Source organism: Leptodactylus fuscus, chromosome 7 (assembly GCF_031893055.1).
Source record: "Leptodactylus fuscus isolate aLepFus1 chromosome 7, aLepFus1.hap2, whole genome shotgun sequence".
In the NCBI taxonomy this organism is placed as follows: domain Eukaryota; kingdom Metazoa; phylum Chordata; class Amphibia; order Anura; family Leptodactylidae; genus Leptodactylus; species Leptodactylus fuscus.
This window is the reverse complement of record NC_134271.1, coordinates 36,932,975-36,952,365: the sequence shown is the minus strand read 5'-3', so window position 1 is coordinate 36,952,365 and position 19,391 is coordinate 36,932,975. Positions and strand designations below refer to the sequence as shown.

Genomic DNA, 19,391 nt, shown 5'->3' with positions numbered 1-19,391 from the left:
ATCAGTATCGGCAAGCCTTCTACTGGGTTTGAGAGAATAAACAAGACGTCATCAGCATATGCTGTAGACTGAATGGACAGATCTTTGACTCGGACACCCTGGATCACCTCGTTCTGCCTGACGGCTTGTAACAAAGACTCTAATACTAGCACAAAAAGGGTCGGGAATAGAGGGCATCCCTGCAGGGTGCCGTTGGTGATAGTAAAGCTGTCTGAAAGTACTCCATTTACTTTGAGTTTGGCAGTGGGTTGTGAATACAGAGAAAAAATCGCCCTTATAAATTGGTCCGGTATCGCAAATCGACTTAAAGCCTGTCGAACGCTTTCTCAGCATCTACGCTGAGAAAGACCAGGGGAATATTGTGCCTGTGAGCCAGGTGTATCAAGGGGAGCAGTTTTGCTGTGTTGTTCTTCCCTTCTCTGCCTAGAATGAATCCGGATTGTTCCTCATGAACTAGATTCGGTACGAGGGGCTGCAAACGACTAGCTAGGATTTTCGCCCATATTTTAACATCTAGATTGAGGAGAGAAATGGGGCGGTAGTTGCTACAGTGAGTAGAGTCTCTTCCCTCCTTCAGGATGAGGGCAATGTGTGCCTCCAACGACTGTCGGGGGAGAGGATTACCAGATAAAAGCGAATTACACAGCAAGGTAAGTTGCGGTTACAGGACCTTGGAGAGCCGTTTGTAATATTGCAAAGGGAGGCCATCTGGGCCAGGACTTTTGCCTACAGGGATGCTACGTAATGTATCCTCTATCTCCTGCGGAGAGACTGGGCGTAAAAGGGATGATTCAGAGTCTTTCGAGAGGGAGGGCAGTGAAAGAGAATCCAGGAATCGTCGGATAAGCAGAAGTCTGTCAGTCCCTCTATCTGTGGCATCTTGCAAGTTACAGTCCTATGAAAAAGTTTGGGCACCCCTATTAATCTTAATCATTTTTAGTTCTAAATATTTTGGTGTTTGCAACAGCCATTTCAGTTTGATATATCTAATAACTGATGGACACAGTAATATTTCAGGATTGAAATGAGGTTTATTGTACTAACAGAAAATGCGCAATATGCATTAAACCAAAATTTGACCGGTGCAAAAATATGGGCACCTCAACAGAAAAGTGACATTAATATTTAGTACATCCTCCTTTTGCAAAGATAACAGCCTCTAGTCGCTTCCTGTAGCTTTTAATCAGATCCTGGATCCTGGATGAAGGTATTTTGGACTATTTCTTTCTACAAAACAATTCAAGTTCAGTTAAGTTAGATGGTCGCCGAACATGGACAGCCCGCTCTCAAATGATCTGAAAACAAAGATTGTTCAACATAGTTGTTCAGGGGAAGGATACAAAACGTTGTCTCAGAGATTTAACCTGTCAGTTTCCACTGTGAGGAACATAGTAAGGAAATGGAAGACCACAGGGACAGTTCTTGTTAAGCCCAGAAGTGGCAGGCCAAGAAAAATATCAGAAAGGCAGAGAAGAATGGTGAGAACAGTCAAGGACAATCCACAGACCACCTCCAAAGAGCTGCAGCATCATCTTGCTGCAGATGGTGTCACTGTGCATCGGTCAACTATACAGCGCACTTTGCACAAATAGAAGCTGTATGGGAGAGTGATGAGAAAGAAGCCGTTTCTGCACGTACGCCACAAATAGAGTTGCCTGAGGTATGAAAAAGCACATTTGGACAAGGCAGCTTCATTTTGGAAACAAAAATTGAGTTGTTTGGTTATAAAAAAAAGGCATTATGCATGGCGTCCAAAAAGAAACAGCATTCCAAGAAAAACACATGCTACCCACTGTAAAATTTGGTGGAGGTTCCATCATGCTTTGGGGCTGTGTGGCCAATGCCGGCATCGGGAATCTTGTTAAAGTTGAGGGTCGCATGGATTCCACTCAGTATCAGCAGATTCTTGAGAATAATGTTCAAGAATCAGTGACGAAGTTGAAGTTACGCCGGGGATCCTCTGGACGCAGATCTGAGTTGAAATCAGGACATACCTCCCTCCAACCGGGACCGCGGGACATGTCACCGGAATCATGAATGTCCCGCGGAAATCGGGACGGTTGGGAGGTATGGTAATCATGCAGTCATTGCGCTAAATCTCACCCTGTGCAAAATGATTGGCATGTCTCTCACTGATACCCTACCTCACCGCTGCTGTCACAGGATGTGATTTACTGCAGTAACAGCATGACTGGATGAAGCGGTTCTGCTTGGGGAATGTCTAACATTTTGATCACTTTTTGTCCAAGTTTTTGGGAGGCAAAATGCTGAACAAACAGTGGTTTGCCAATTTTGATATGGTCATTATTTACCATTTATGTCAACTGTATTTGAGTTGTGCAGACACTGATACATGCTTTTTGCCTTTAAAGATCAGAGAGATTGGTTGCTATGGGACCACTGACTTTGGCGGGGGTCCACCCCAGTCCTGCTGCCCCATCTGATGGACAAGAGGGTACTCAGGTCCTTATGGTCCATCAGGTCCATCCATATAAGGTACCTCAATTTCTCTCATTCATATGACATTGTAGAGCATATGGAAAGACTGTATTGTTACAAAATATCTGTGGAAGGAAAGGACCAAATACTCTGTACATTTGTAAAGCTATGCTTGTTTCTGGTAGTCAAAATACATACAAAAAATGCACAATAATTAATATGAAGTAATCATTGACTGTAACATACTAAAAAATTACTTTTTGCTTCTGTATAAGGGGAGTTCTCATATTTCTTATACCTCCTGTACCTCTGCTACACATCTAATAGCCTATTGGTTACCAGAGAAGTAAATATCAAATTTGCTGACTCACAGTTACACACTTCTATTTGAAAGCGGTTAAACCAGACCTATTCATTCTTGTATTCTCAAGCAGAAGAAGAAGGTAACATGGCGAGAATTCTCATTACAGGCTGCAACAGAGGAATTGGATATGAACTTGTCCGTCAACTTCTAGAGGAACCAAGTCCTCCTAAACAAATCTTTGCAACTTGTCGCAGTCCTACATCTCCTCAGAATAAGGTAAACTTATATATACATCCTAATTAACAACTGTAATAAATCTTATCTTTATAGTAAGTGAATTTTCTTTTTGTTGAGGAATTGTTTTAACAAGGTATTTCCTTGCAGAAACTTTGGGCAGGCAGCTAGCAGCATACAGTAGTAGACACATAGGACGGCAATGAATTTGAATAGTGCGAAAGATCTTAATAAATGTTAGCTGCCCTTATCTTTACCAATTGCCCTATCAACTACACAAGCCCTTTGAAAGATGTAGCTAATAAAGTGGTGGTGGCTAGTTACAAGACATCTGCCCTGCTGAAGAAATATTTCTGTTAGCTTTCCTCACCGTTAACTTGAGGAACCCAATTTGCTTAAGTAATAACAGCTATCTTTCAGCACATGACACCTTTATAAGCATTATAAGACACCGCTTAAACAATCCATAAGTTATTCTCAAGGTACTAATGTTGATTTGGGGGGGTTAAATCACGCTGGTTCTCTGTAGGTTTACTGTCCTATTCCTAATACCTAAGTACTTTTCTAAGTTTTACCCAGTGTTTTTCCATTTAGTTAGTAATTTTGCTTTTTTTTAAAAAAAAAATTTCCCATGTACATGAACCTTACAAAAAAAACAAAAAAAACAAACGTGAGAGTCTTCAGTAGTTGATACCTTTTTTAATGGCTAACTAATAATGATGGTAGATTACAACTAGAGATGAGCGAACACTATTCGAAACAGCTGTTTTGAATAGCATGCTCCCATAGAAATGAATGGAAGCGGCACACAGACTTTGCTGGCGGCCGGCCGCTTAAACCCTGCGTGCCGGCTACGTTCATTCATTTCTATGGGAGCGTGCTATTCGAAACGGCTGTTTCGAATAGTGTTCGCTCATCTCTAATTACAATGTTTCGAAGCTCTCGGCTTCTTCTTCAGGTATATCTCAAAACAATTTCTGAAGGATTCATATTTATGTACAAGAGGGACATATAGGAATAGAATCCTAGGAGGGGGGGGTGGAGTGGAAGAAGGTTATTGGTTGTACAACTAAACAATTCATCAGTTTGTAATGTTCTTATCAGTTCACAGAGTGTCTTTATGGCTGGCTGTCTCAGTTCAGTGATTTCAAGAATGTTAAACAAGGTCATAAACTTGTACTCATAAATCCGTCTCTCTTTCCTGGATTTAAAATTCCCTCTTAAAACCAAAATTTTCATGTCATTGGTGATATTATGATATTCACTGCTGAAATGTTTTGACACGGGAAGGTCCATTCTTTGTTCTTTAATTGTATGGCGATGTGAATTAATTCTCATTCTAAGCTTCTGACCAGTCTCTCCAACATACAGATTTTCAGTGGAACATTTTGTGCATATTATTAAATACACTACATTAGGTGTGTTACAGGTGAACGTACCTGGGATTTTATATTCTCTGTTAGAATTTGGTATCTCTATCTTGTCGGTGGTCAGTATGTGAGGACAGGTTTTGCACTTTTTCTGTGTTCCTTTTCTTGTTCCTGTGTTAGTTGGAGGTGACAGTGAGCGGCTAACAACCATATTCCTGAGGTTTGGTGGCTGTTTATAGCACAGGAGATGGGGGGTCTGGAAAAAAGGTATCAACTACTGAAGACTCTCAAGTTTTTTTTTTTTATATTTCCTACCCACTGGCTAACACGGTACAGAAACAAACATTTGCCTTATACATGAACCTTACATGAAGCCACATTTGCCACTTCTTTGCCCAAGCCTCCAACTTACTCAGACCCATTTATAAAATGTATACTTTTGTCTTTTGTGTTAATCTTTTTATACAGTATCATCTGCAAAAATTATTTTTTATTAGTCAAACCTTTCATAAGATAATTTATAAATAACATCCCAACACTGACCCCTATGGAATGGTTCTAGTAACAGTGAACCAATCTGAGTATATGCTGTTGATAAACCTCTGTTACTTACCCAGTTACACAAATGTAATCCTTTATGGAAAGCAGTCTGGAGATGGCACTATGAGGGATACCTAAGATGGCAGCTGGTTTCTCCCTTTCTGATCACAGTAAGGGTCCATTCACACCGAATAAACACGTGCTCATTTTGGCACAATACACGTGTAAAGAATACATGTGTAAAAATAAGACTCCCATTGACTTCAATGACATTTTTTTTACACGTGTAAAAAAAACGTGTCAAAAAACGCGTTGTTTTGGATTGATACTTAAATAGTATATCAGGTTGGTTGCTGGTTTCCTAATTCTGCAGGGACAAGGAGCACGCTCAAAGAAATGACACTGCACTCAGTCAGGGTGGACACAACTTCCCTTTTATTTACTATAAACATCATCTTATATATCATCTCATGGAGGAGTTGACATATACGTGTTGACTTGCTATTGGCTGAAGTGTCTGAGATTCCTCTTTCTCTCATCCTGCTTTTGCACATGACTACGGGTGTAGTTCAAGATGTAAGCGCCATCTTGCTGAGCTGACATCTAGTTACGCGTCACAAAGGTCACAAGACAATTACAACATCAAACACTTGTTAAGGAAAACAGACACTTGGTTAATAGCAGTACTAGACAATACAAAATAGAACTGTAAATATCGAAAATAGACATTTTATCCACAACAGTGTCACGTGTATTGAACCAAAGTGAGCGCACGTTTACTCCGTGTGAATGGACCCTAACTTTGACCAAGTCCTCTTGCAGGATCTAGAGCTGCATGAGGAGGTTGCACCTGTGTAGTAGCTGGTATAAATGACTATTTATATGTGAGATATATACAGAAAGATCCACCACACAAAAATTTGGATATTACCTAGTGTCAGACTAGCAGTTTACAGGTCCTGTAATCTGACACTAGAGTGGGACCATGTATCTCAGAGGTGTGTTTCTGGTGGGACACTTATTGTAGTGCACCTCAGATAGCAAGAAGAAGGGAGGTCCTACTCTCCATATTGATGCATGTCCCTTATGATTACAGATAAAGTGAATAAAGAATATAAACCCCTCCAACCACACCAGTGTTAGTTCATTAGGTGTGCAACATATATACAATATGCATGCAAGCCTTATATCACCTTTTATGTAACTGCTGTTTAAGCAGTTCCCAAAAGGTAATGGAAATACTGTTTAAGCAATTTCCTAATATACAACAGGTAATTAACAGGATCGGCACACAGCAAGTCAACAATCCAACACTGCTATCTATTCACATAGAGTCTACGACTGACCAGATGTATTCTACAGAGCACATCAGAAGGCAGGGTGGATTTTGCGGCTCATGACTTAGATTGCAGGACAAGGAGCCAAAAAACAGGAGCACTTTCAGGCTAAGGACTAGAGACTAGAGATGAGCGAGTACTGTTCGGATCAGCCGATCCGAACAGCACGCACGCATTGAAATGAATGGATGTAGCCGGCACACGGGGGGTTAAGAGGCCGGCCGGCGTCAAAAAGAAGTACCAGGTGCTTCCATTCATTTCAATGCGTGCGTGCTGTTCGGATCGGTTGATCCGAACAGTACTCGCTCATCTCTACTAGAGACCCTATTGTGAGAGTAATGCAAAAGCCAGGTTCAAAAGTCAGGACAGTATGAGAATAGCTAAAACATAAGCAGAGGAATAGTTTGGGAGTGACTAATTTCTGTACCTGAATGTGCCCAAGTGCACAAAGCAAGGTCCATAATGGCATGGGTGGATGATGGTCACAGTACTTTTGAACATATAGTAGTTTTGTCTATTCATATATTATTGAATAATATAAGTTTTGTTTAAAAAAGTTAGTAACCATTTGTAGTTCAGATGACAGCACTCTTAAAGAAATCTATAGCTTAGGAGCAGTTTACATTTTGTATAATATTTTTGTAATTTTATCTAGTAATAAACACATCTTCTTTATTTTCACAGAAACTAAATGATCTTGCTGCAAAACATCCAAATGTGGTTGTGATAAAGTTAGGTACGTGTTCTACAAATGGTTACATAAATTTTCTATAGTATCAATGTAGTATAATATAAAATGAATTGAAAGATTTGCATGCTGCTGCTGGAAACATTAATTTTCATTGTTAAATATTATAACTAAAGATTAACAGAACTGTAAACATTGCCATATTAGTAGTATTTCTTCAGTCCCTATAAAATGGTGGCTTAAAGGTTATACTCCTTACATCTTTCAGACCACTCCTGTACTATTTATACTTACCTGCATCACTTGTCATGGAGATCTCCATGGAAATGAGAATGCAGTGTTCGAGATCTCTAGGCGGCTGACAAGTGATATAGGTATGCCGGGGTGTTATATATGAGCTCTAGCAGCGTCCATGTTTGCAGTTTTACTCATTTGTGGGCAAGCAGGTGGAGAGGTTAGACCTCTGGACGGTGGCTAGCTCTATCACCTGCAACATTCACTAAGTAACTGGTAGCTTTTTTCAGTATAGCCCACGCTGTATATACCCCCTCAGAAGGCATGTAGGGACAGTTATTCTTAGGCAGATTATCATATATAGGCTATTTTATTAGAAAGGCAATCTTCTGAGTGAGCTCATTCTGCTATTTTTATAGGCTGTAAGTCAGAGGCAGTGTTTGGGTGTGGCTGCTGCTATATATTTTTGTAGTGGGTGAATGTGGAAAGTGACTCCAATCAGTGAACCAGCTGACATATCCCGCGAGTAGTTACGCAGTGATAATGCCTGTTGTGTTATTGAGGATCTGGAGGTCAGTCCACATATTCCCTGTGATGTGTTTGCAGTACACATTTATTCTGGAGTAATCATTACCCTAAGTTATTTATCCCATTTATAGGCCAGGGGCTCAACTGGAGAGTAGGGGTTTAAGAGACAAAATAATAGGGCATACAGAGACCCCCAAATGTATGGTACCTAACCTACTCTAACAAACATATGTGTGTATATAGATATATAATATATACAGCCATTTGAGAGGGGAGTTATTAACAACCTGGTTTCCGGTTCCTGATACTGTCTAAACACGATACCTCATACCTACATCATTATTTTCTAGATTTGTATCCACCTGTGGATAAAAAAAAGTGAAAGAAAATCATGCTTATATTTATAGTTTATCCATAGTATAGAGCATAAATAGCTAATCTGTGTGATTCTGAACACTCAGACCCCCACCGATAATGAGGATAGGGGGAGACTAAGTGAATCATACCTGCTACCATTCACTCCACTCAGTTATCTCCAGCACTCCCATTGATGATGCATGATGCATCCATCAAGGGCTCTTCATTCATCCTGGCTGTATTCCCAACGGGGGTAAAACAGGATCAGGATCAGTGGGTGTCTCAGCAGTCCTATGAATAGAGGATAAATATGTTTCATGGCATTACTCCTTTAAAAAGGAACTAAAAGTAAAAAAAAAATATATATATAGTATGTGTGTGATAAATGTAATAATAATATAATTTTTCTTTGTTATAGAAACCACAGATCCTCAAAGCATCAAAGAGGCAGTGAAGGAGGTGGAAAAACATCTGAAAGGAGAGGGGCTTAATTTATTGATTAATAATGCAGGGATTATGCCAGACAGCACTCTCGAGTCTGCAGACTCCGATGACTTATTGAATGTTTACAACACAAATGTAGTTGGACCATTTTTGTTGGCAAAGGTGAGAAAAATAACAATTGTAGAAATGATTTTGTGATAGTTTTCTATCCATATGTACCTGTACTGCTTAATATCAAAGATTAATATCAAAGTACACCAATAGTGGCTCAATAGAATATCTCATGGCAAAAATAAAAATGGGGCATCTTGATACTTGCTTTTGCCATCCAGGAACAAAAGAGCCTCATGTATTAGTTCTTGTCTCCTAAAAAAAAACAAAAAACCTTGAACCATCCAGGGCAGGACTTCTTTCCAAGTACCTCATAACAGATGTGTGATCTACATTCATGGTCAGGGGCGTAACTACCGTGGTAGCAGTAGTAGCAGCTGCCACAGGGCCCAGGAAATTAGGGGCCCAGCGACAGCCACTATCCCTGTGCGTTTTTTTTCCTTAATAGGCTGTTACTGGCTAGAGATACATCAGCCGGTAACTGGCCCCAGGGCCGGCATTGGGGGGGGCAAGCTGGACAATTTCCCAGGGTCCCCACACCCTCAGGGGTCCCATACTTTCCCTACCATAAGGAGAAGATCGGCAGCAGAGAAATCATCTGCAGATGCAGGGGCTGCCGATCGCTTCTTGTAAAGTTTCATGCACACAGCAGCTTTCTGTGCATCGCAGTGTGAGGGGAGAAGTCGCTGTAGCTGCCCTCTTCACTGCCAGGCAGAGCTGCATGGAGGTTTTCTCCATGTCCTGGGCACCCGGCGATTCAGCAAAATGTAAGTATATTTTTGTGTAAAATATGTATAGATGTGTATACATTATGTGTCTTACATACTGTGTGAGTCCTGTATGTGTAGATAGGTGTGTATATGTTGTATATGAATGTATGTGTGTGAGTAGATGTGTATATGTGTAAGTATATACAGCATATCAATATCTGTCTCTCTGTCTAGCTATCTACCTATCTGTATTTGCTTCTATACATGTCTACCATTATACATACTAGAATTGTATTTTATAATGTGATGCTTAGGCCTGGTTCACATCTGCGCTCAGGTTTCTGTTTGTGGAGTCTGCTTGGGGACCCCCCAAACGGAAACCTATACGTATTAAAAAGCGGTTACCTTCAGGGTCTCCAATTATTATACTCTGGGGTCTGAAAATTGTTCATGGGTGATCATTATGGGGCATAATACTATATGCAGGGGCCAATATGGGGCATAATAGAGCGCGCAGGAATGAGTGTGTGTGTGTGTGTGGGGGGGGGGGTCGGTCGGTCAAGGCCTTTGTTGTCGGTCAGGAAGGTGGGGGGGGGGGGGCCCCCATGTCAAAACTTCAGGAAAATAATAATTTTCTTCATTCAGTATTTGAATAGCAAAGTGGAGCCTTGGGCTCAGATCTGGCCAAGTTACGGGTTTTTGTTTGTGTTATTTTTTTTTAGACTTTTAGATTCCTTCACATATGTGACAATTTTTTTCCGTTAAATTTCCAACGCCTTAAAATAGTGCAACATGTTGCAATGTTATTTGAATCATAAATAAGAATATGACAAACTCATTATAAGTGAATATTGTTATTGCTTCTGTATAAATGAGAGTCATGCAACAGTGTGAAGAGGTAATTGAGTATAATGAAAGTGTTTTGCTTGTACACGTTCATCTACATTTCCTGCATGTCAAATAAAAGATCTACAATAGTTCCCTCAGAGTTATGACTATGGTATAGTTTCGACAATATATGTTTGCCTATGAGTTCAACCTTATAAAATAGCAAAATATAATGCAATCTCTTTTTTTCCCTCAGGCTTTACTGCCATTTTTGAAAAAGGCTGCAGCAGAAAATCAGCAGAAGCATTTTAGCTGTAGCAAGTCTGCTATAATAAACATTTCCACACTGTTAGGATCCATTGAGAAAACACCAGAGAGCTTTCCTTTTTTCCCAATGCTTTCTTATCGATGCAGCAAGGTATGCTATATTATGCCAGTCAATACTGAATGTTATCAATAAGAACAAATGCTCGCCTCTCTTACATTTTGTAAAGTTCTGAATATAATGGTGCTATATAAATAAAATGTATTATTATTATTATTACTATTATGACTCTCCTTCAGGAGGTAATACACGAGAATGCAGTATGTGATAGCTCATGTCACTTACTCTATCAGCAGAGATCAGCACTGAGAAGGTGTGGTAGAGAAGTCAACAAGCTACTGATTCTGAACTATATTTATACTTCATTGCCACACCTTGGTTGCCACACCTATGTGTTTCATAACTTAGTTTTCTTCAATAGCATGCCTTGTTTCAGTGAGTTGTTTTTCAGTTCCTACTTTAGTTGATCTTGTATTTTTTGTGTTTTATTATTTTATACAGTACCAACATATTCCATGGTGCTGTACAGAAATAGTCATTACTTGCATTGATCTCTGTTTCTATTGGGCTTCAATTAAAAACCAAAGTAACCCCAGAAGGTAACAGGCCCTATTTACTGTACTTACCAATCCCCATACCTGCTCATGGCCACCTCCACTTTCCCTTCTGCCATCTTGGGAGTCCTGTGTGTCTCATATCACGTCAATGGGGCCCCCTGGAGGGAAGAAGGAGAAGCGGAGGTGGCCATGAGCAGGAGCAGGGATTAGTAAATTAGGCTGCAGGCCTGCGGCAAGGGTTTTTCAGTAACCCCAACAAACACTGGTATTATTGATAAGAAGACCAGCAGAAGGTGAGTGAGCATAAAAACCAGTGTTACTCACCTCTCTCATGGTGTTTTCCCTGCTGTCTTCAGGCCATGTGGGCTAGGCTGGCGTCACAACGCATAATGATGCTGGCATTTAAAGAGGGATGAAAGCAGCAGGGAGTTGAAGTGGAGCTTAGGAGAGATAAGTACCACTGGTTTTTATGTTTGTCACCTCCTCTGAGTCCCTGATCATTATACTATATGTTATCTTTCCAGACCCCACAGTATGATAATAACTTGTGGGTGGTGTACCCCAAATTTTTCAGGTTCTACTGATCCTGAAATCTATACAGTATTTGCAACGAACACCGCTGGGGCCACAATGAGACATAATACTGTATGGAGGCTTCTGTGGAACATTATACTGTATGCAGGGACCGCTATGAGACATAATAAAATACTGTGTGCATGGATGTTATACTGTGTGGAGGGCCACTATGGAACATTATACTGTATGGAGGGTCCACTAAATTACATTATATTGTGTGGATGGGCCACTATGGGACATTATAGTGTGTTCAGGGAATGGTATGGTACATTATATTCTGGGGAGGGGCCACTATGGAACATTATACTGTGTGGAGGCTATTTTGGAACATTATAGTTTGTGTAAATGAGGCGTTATACTGTGTTATTTAACTATTTGCATTGTCAGCAGATATTTCTCCTAGGTCCAAATTTACTATTAGTTGCAAATGCTCAAAGTTTATCACAGTGTCTGGATGATAAATCTGTTATATTTTTACACTGTTTAGTTTAAGTTCATACCACCCTATTAATCAAAATTATAATTCTATTTAGGGGAAAAATATGCAAATCTGTTTCCCAAGATGTAAATAGGAAAACAATAATAATCTTGCATCATAGCAGTAAAGGCTTGTTGAAAAAGTTGGGCATGATGTTCCAGGGCGCTACCCCTAGAGGGCAGAAAACAGAGACACTGTTTTCCTATTTACATCTTGGGAAACAGATTTGCATATTTTTCCCATAATTCCCCCAGTGGAGTAAAAAAGGTTTTTGTAAGTCTCCATACACGCCTGTGAAGGTGATCTCTTAAGGAGTGATAATATCCCCAGAACCAATGCTATTTAGGGCATTTTGTCAATTTGTAATTAAGTAATTACCCTTTTCTCATGAGGCCTTGCCCACTAGTTGAGCGAGTTTGAAAAATTTAATCTCTACCATTTTGTTGAATTTCACAAGTGTGAGTTCCAGCCACAAATGTAAAAGTATCAATACTCAAATGAATTACATCAAAGTAACCCCAAGTGAGGCCAGGGCCCCCTGTTACGAAAAACAGCATTTTGGCCATAGCAGAAATGCAGCGGCAAAAACCGCTACATAGTACCTGCAAGGTGGATGAGATTTTGGCTCATCCCGTCCATACACTGCAAAAAAAAAAAAAAAAGCACAGCGGAAAAGCTGCATTTTTGTAACTCACATCAGTGACGGATCCAGGGTTTGCGGGGCCCTGGGCAATTGACTTTGGCGGGGCCCTACTTACCGGGGGGTCTCACACTTCTAACCTGTACCTCCCAACTGTTGAAGACTAGAAAGAGGAAATAAAACGCGCGGTGCGTGCAGCGCGCCGTGGCAAATTAGGCCCCGCCCACTTTTATGTTGTCTCCGGCCATTCTCTTTAATTTTTCATGTGATTCCACACAGTATAATCCTCCTACAGTCACCCGTAAATTATATGTCCCCCCCCTCCATTTCTCCCCCATTTTCATATACACCCTTCATCTACCCCTAGTTTCATGTCCCCCTCTATCTCTGTCCCCAGTTTCATGCCATTCTCCCCCTTTATCTGCCCACAGTTTCATGTCCCCCCATCTGTCCCAGTGTCATGCCGTTCTCCCCCCCCTTCATCTGCTCCAGTGTCATGCTGTTCTCCCCCCTCCATCTGCCCCAGTGTTATGGCATTCTCCCCCCTTCATCTGCCCTAGTGTTATGCCGCCCCCCCTTCATCTGCCCCAGTGTCATGCCATTCTCCCCCCTTCATCTGCCCCAGTGTCATGCAGTTCTCTCCCCCTTCATTTGCCCCAGTGTCATGCCGTTCTCCCCCCCCCCTTCATTTGCCCCAGTGTCATGCTGTTCTCTCCCCCTTCATCTGCCCCAGTGTCATGCCGTTCTCCCCCCCTCCATCTGCCCCAGCGTCATACTGTTCTCTCCCTTCATCTGCCCCAGTGTCATGCCGTTCTCCCCCCCCATCTTCCCCCAGTTTCATGGGCCCCCTACATTATTTTCCACCTAAATGTTTAACACACAAAAAAAAAAACACGCTCACCTTCCCTCGCTCCCCCGCAGCTCTCTCCCTCATACACATATTGTAGGCGCGATGTGACGTCATCACATCGCGGCTACAAATGCCGGAGCTCAGCATGACAGCTCCTGCTTTAAACGCCTATGTATTCAGCTCATCGGCGTCCGTAGGATCCGCCCCTGACTCACATCATGTCGATTATACCTACGAAATAGCTGGCATTTTCTGTACAGGTATAATAAGGGCTTAAAGTCCATAGAGGAAAACTCTGGGGACTTTCTGAGAAAAACGCTACAGAAACAAACATGATGCGCTTCTACCATTTTTTATTTTTTTTTGCTACGTCTAGCTATGTGGGACCTTATAACCTTATACTGATAATAGGGCAGTATATGAAATAGGTCACAAATTGTCACCAGTTTGGAAGATTATTTTACATTACTTCTTCTAAACTTAGTCTTGAGAAATGTACTTTTTTTTTTTTTTCCATTTGCAGGCTGCTCTTAATATGCTTACACAATGCCAGTCTGTGGGTTACAAGAATGACGGCATTTTGTGCACTGCTGTTCATCCTGGATGGGTTCAAACAGATCTTGGAGGCCCTAATGTGAGTAAATCCTTAGAATTGTTACAAAACATTATATTATTATAAAGCATTTATAATTATTTTTGTTATAAGTTGGATAGGGTTTACAGCATGCAATGTCAATTGGCTGCTTTTAAGGCCAGGGGGATATAGTCATTTATTAAAAGGGGGATGGACTCAACAACAGAAGAACCACCAGACAGAAGAATCTTTACTATAATCTACCATTAAACACCTAGAACACTGATATATAGACTACTAAAATATATATATAATGTATGGAAAAGAGATAAAGGGAACCAAATGCCTCAACACTCATGTTGTTAATGTTGGCTTTTCAGGAGGTGTGTTACTTAAATTGACTCATAGTTACATAGTTGATGAGGTTGGATAAAGACATTAGTCCATCAAGTCCAACCTACAGTATAACCCTACAATTCCTACAGTGTTGATCCAGAGGAATGCAGAAAACCCCATGAGGCTCATGCCAATTTTGCCCTATTTCAGGGGAAAAATGCCTTCCCGACTCCAAATCTGGCAGTCAGTATAAAAACCCTGGATCAACGTGTCCTTAAAATCTAGAGTCCATAACCTGTTATACTTTTTCTCTTCAAGAAAGGCATCCAGGCTCTCTTTGAACTTGTTTAATGAATCCGCCATCACCACTTCCTGGTGCAGAGAGTTCCAGAGCCTCGCTGTACTTACTGTGAAGAATCCCCTTCTATGTTTCTGGTGAAACCTTCTCTCCTCCAGACGTAGTGGATGTCCTCTTGTCACTGTCACTGGCCTAGGAGTAAAAATATCCTTAGAAAGTTCTTTGTATTGTCCCTTCATGTATTTGTACATTGTTATTAGATCTCCCCGTAGACGTCTTTTCTCTAAACTGAATAACCCCAAGTTTGTTAATCTATCGTTGGACTCCTAAAAGGTATTAAAACAGCCCTATGTCTTATGAAGACAATAAAAAAAATACAATAAATTTTATCAATAAGGAATACATGGGCTAAAAAAAAACTATACACAAAAGTTACACAACAAATACATATAGCTCCAGCCAGGAGTTCCAAGTTTATATTCCTTATAATACCATGATTTTCAGATGATTTCACCATGTAACAATTTTCAAATTTTTTTTAGTTCCCAGTTGTTAAGTGTGTTTTCCTGATTGTTTATACCTTAAATGAATAGAAAAAAGTTATTATTCACTGTAAACTTTGCTTTTGTGGTCAGCACAATGATATTTTGAAATTGATCTATTTTTAAGGATATTTGCAATATTTCAAGATACTTAAGAATCTTTTGGAATTGTGAGAACTGTAAAAAAGTTTCTAGAACTGTCCAGAATTATCTAGAACTTTCTGGGACTGTACAGAGTTGTAGGTATCTGTATAACTACAATTATATAGGGCCACTATAGCCCTTCCTGAGAGACGGAGAGACAGGATCTAATTGATTGGGATTGCATAGTAAGTGGGCAATGGCCATCTTTAGTTTAGAAATTTAGTTTAGAAATGTCATAGTATGCTTCCCTCATGTGTGTGTTGTACTTCAATAAAGCTTCAGGCCTGTGACTTTTCCCTCCCCCCCCTCCCTCCACATGTCAGGATGCTAGGATTGTAGTATGTATATATGTTGGGAAGTGCGGAAATACTAGTATGGGGTGGGGTGATGTGAGGTGTTGGAGGATATTTCTTCCCCGCGCCTCGCCTCGCTCCATGAGGTATGGGAGAATGTATTTATTTATTGTGAGTATTGTAACTGGTGTATTTTGTGCGCTGCGTTGCAGTACTCTTGTAAATACTTTTGTTGACGACTGATTGTGAATAAAGCTATTTTCAATCAAAAAAGTGGGCAATGGCCATCACAGCCAAAGGGGAATTGACCTAGACAGACAGGTGTGAATACAATATCTATTCATATTGTAATAACAACAGTATTCACACTTCACCCCACACCCATTACAGGAGGAGCTTAGGAATGTTAATGTATATATATTGTGTTACTGTGGTATGCTGAATCCTCAGTACACTCTTGTACTTTAATACTGCATGGAATAAAGACCATTTTTATCAAGTTTGGAGAGATATCCTTTTTACTTACAGTACACAGCAACTTAGTCAATTTAGATGGCATCAAGAGGTTGCATATATCCAGCAGACGCATTTTGCTACGTGTGTGGCCAGTTTATAAAGACAAGAGCGAAAAAGTACTCTGTGGAAGCATCTGCTAAGCTGTGTGAGGCCTACAAAGCATACTTCGGCATGCCTGTTGGTGACCAAGAAAAACCATGGGCTCCTCATTTCACATGTGAGCACTGCAAGAAAACTCTGGAAGGTAAGTGGAAAATGCTCTAGAAAAGGAGTCGAGAGCTTTCAATTACCTCCAAGATATTTTCCCTAAGCTGTCTGAAGCAAAGATCAAAGCTGGTGTCTTCGTCGGACCAGAAATCAAGAAGATCATAGAGTGCGGTGAATTTCCCAAGAAGCTGAATAGGAAGGAGAGAGCAGCTTGGAACAGTTTTGTCACAGTGGTTCGCGGCTTCCTAGGCAATCATAAAGATGAAAACTATGTACAACTGGTTCAGACTCTGATAAAGAACTATGCTGCAATGGGCTGCAGGATGTCACTCAAAATCCATATCCTTGATGCTCATCTTGATAAGTTCAAAGAGAACATGGAGCTTATTCAGAGGAGCAAGGCGAGCGCTTTCACCAGGACATTATGAACTTTGATCGCCGTTACCAAGGACAATATAACAAAAACATGATGGGCGACTATATTTGGGGATTGATTCATAAAACTGATTTGCAGTATAGTCGTAAATCTCAGAAAACCGCACACTTCTGAACAGTTTTTGGTAATCTGTGTAAATTTGCAATGCATATAGTGTTCTTAGTCTGACTGTATAAATGAGAAGAGGCAAAATTGTCTGTTTCTATAGAAAAATGCATATTTTTTCGTTGCCGTGATCACAAAAGCAAAGTTTATGATGAATGTAAGCAATTTTTAATTTGTTTTAGACATAAGCAATTGGAATATAACATTTAAAATCTGGGAACAAAATTTGTGTCACAAATTTTCAGATGGATCCCTTTTCCTTTTGGAGAAAGCTGTCGATTTGCCAAACACCCTTTTGCTAGGTTCACACTAACGTTTGGGTTTCCATTGTTCGAGTCCGCATAGGGACCTGAAGGACGGATTTGTCTGCTTAAACAGCAGTTACATGGGCAAACCTGTGGACTCCATAGGCTATAATGGTTCCGTCAGGGTTTCCGTTCAGACCTCCTTGCAGATTCTGCAACAGCGTCTCCTATGGAGACTCCAACACAAGTGTGAATCTAGCCTTACTCATATTGCATGACCTCATAAAGGATCAGACATTGAATATGAAGTAGCTGTCTCCACTAGGTAGCAATAGAGAGTACCAATTAATTTTTACCTGACTTGTTTTTAGGCTCATCTTACAGTGGAGGAGAGTGTCAAAGGAATTCTGAAAGTTCTGGACAGCCTGACTGAGAAGCATTTTGGAATTCTCATAGACTGGGAAGGAAATGTAATCCCTTGGTGAAACAAATTACAACATATTGAAATTTTAAAAAATGTTTGTTTCCAATAAAATTTTTGAAACATATTTTGAAATTGTTTGGTTTCTTCTGTAACTTATAATTACAAAGTGAGCATAGTTTGCTATCTTGCCTTACAAAGAGAGTATTGTAGACAATGGAATAACATCTCAGAACAGAAATATTAAACTTTACTCCAAATTTATCAACCATTGTGCGACATTTGATAAATTTAGTACTGGCAAACAGAGTCCAGCATATATTGACTTTAACCCATTCCTGCCACATACATTTTTTGATGTAGTTTTTAACTCCCTGTCTTCTAAAAGCCATAACATTTTTATTTTTCCATTCATAGATCGTTATGAGGGCTTAATTTTTGTGGGACAAACTGTATTTCCTAGTGGTACTATTTAATATTCCATATGATGTATTGGGAAACTGTAAAAAAAATAATAATTCAGAATAGGGTAATATTGGAGAAAAAACTGCATTCACACAACTTTCTTATGATTTTTGTACTTTACTGTGAAGAAAAAAATGACATGTCACCAGTATTGGGTCTTTATGGTGAGACTAAATTTATATAGTCATCATATTCTGACACCTGTAAAGTTTTTATATTTTCATGTACTGGACTACATAAGACACTTATTTTTTGTGGGGCCAGAGGTACTTTTTTTGGGAGGCGAAACAGCGAAAAAATGGTTGTTCAGCTCTTTTGTTTTTTTTTTCCCTCTACAGCGTTCACCATATGGGAAAAACCTTTTTCCCATAGAGTGAATGCTATAGTTTGTTGCAGAATTTGTTTTGTTTTACTGAGCCAAAGCCAGAAGTGGATTGAGCATTAGGTAGAAGTATAAGAGCTTTCAATATATTTCCCATTCCTTTTGTAGCCATTCTTGGCTTTGGCTCAAAAAGCGGCAACAAATTCTGTAACTAAAAAAAAAAAAAAAAAAAAAAAAAGCTGTGTTTACACAATGTGGGGCCTTAGCTTTAAACTAGACATTCTAAAGATGCTCCAGATGTATCACCCAGCATTAGGCATTATAATAATATAAAAATGCAGTAAGTTTATGTAGTCTAAATTTGCACTGTCTAACTATTATTATTAGAGATGAGCGAACACTAAAATGTTCGAGGTTCGAAATTCGATTCGAACAGCCGCTCACTGTTCGAGTGTTCGAATGGGTTTCGAACCCCATTATAGTCTATGGGGAACATAAACTCGTTAAGGGGGAAACCCAAATTCGTGTCTGGAGGGTCACCAAGTCCACTATGACACCCCAGGAAATGATACCAACACCCTGGAATGACACTGGGACAGCAGGGGAAGCATGTCTGGGGGCATAAAAGTCACTTTATTTCATGGAAATCCCTGTCAGTTTGCGATTTTCGCAAGCTAACTTTTCCCCATAGAAATGCATTGGCCAGTGCTGATTGGCCAGAGTACGGAACTCGACCAATCAGCGCTGGCTCTGCTGGAGGAGGCGGAGTCTAAGATAGCTCCACACCAGTCTCCATTCAGGTCCGACCTTAGACTCCGCCTCCTCCGGCAGAGCCAGCGCTGATTGGCCGAAGGCTGGCCAATGCATTCCTATGCGAATGCAGACTTAGCAGTGCTGAGTCAGTTTTGCTCAACTACACATCTGATGCACACTCGGC

The 19,391-nt window shown here is 40.3% G+C and overlaps 1 protein-coding gene across 1 annotated transcript; it reads left to right on the top strand.

The window, feature by feature from the left end:
* Positions 1 to 2,880: 2,880 nt before the first annotated feature.
* Positions 2,881 to 17,794, top strand: LOC142213470 (C-signal-like). The gene is made up of 6 exons (XM_075281820.1): positions 2,881 to 3,019; positions 6,909 to 6,960; positions 8,450 to 8,637; positions 10,381 to 10,542; positions 14,074 to 14,184; positions 17,618 to 17,794. The coding sequence occupies exons 1-6, from the start codon at positions 2,888 to 2,890 to the stop codon at positions 17,729 to 17,731; spliced, it is 759 nt and encodes a 252-aa protein (XP_075137921.1). The 5' UTR covers positions 2,881 to 2,887; the 3' UTR covers positions 17,732 to 17,794.
* Positions 17,795 to 19,391: the final 1,597 nt, after the last annotated feature.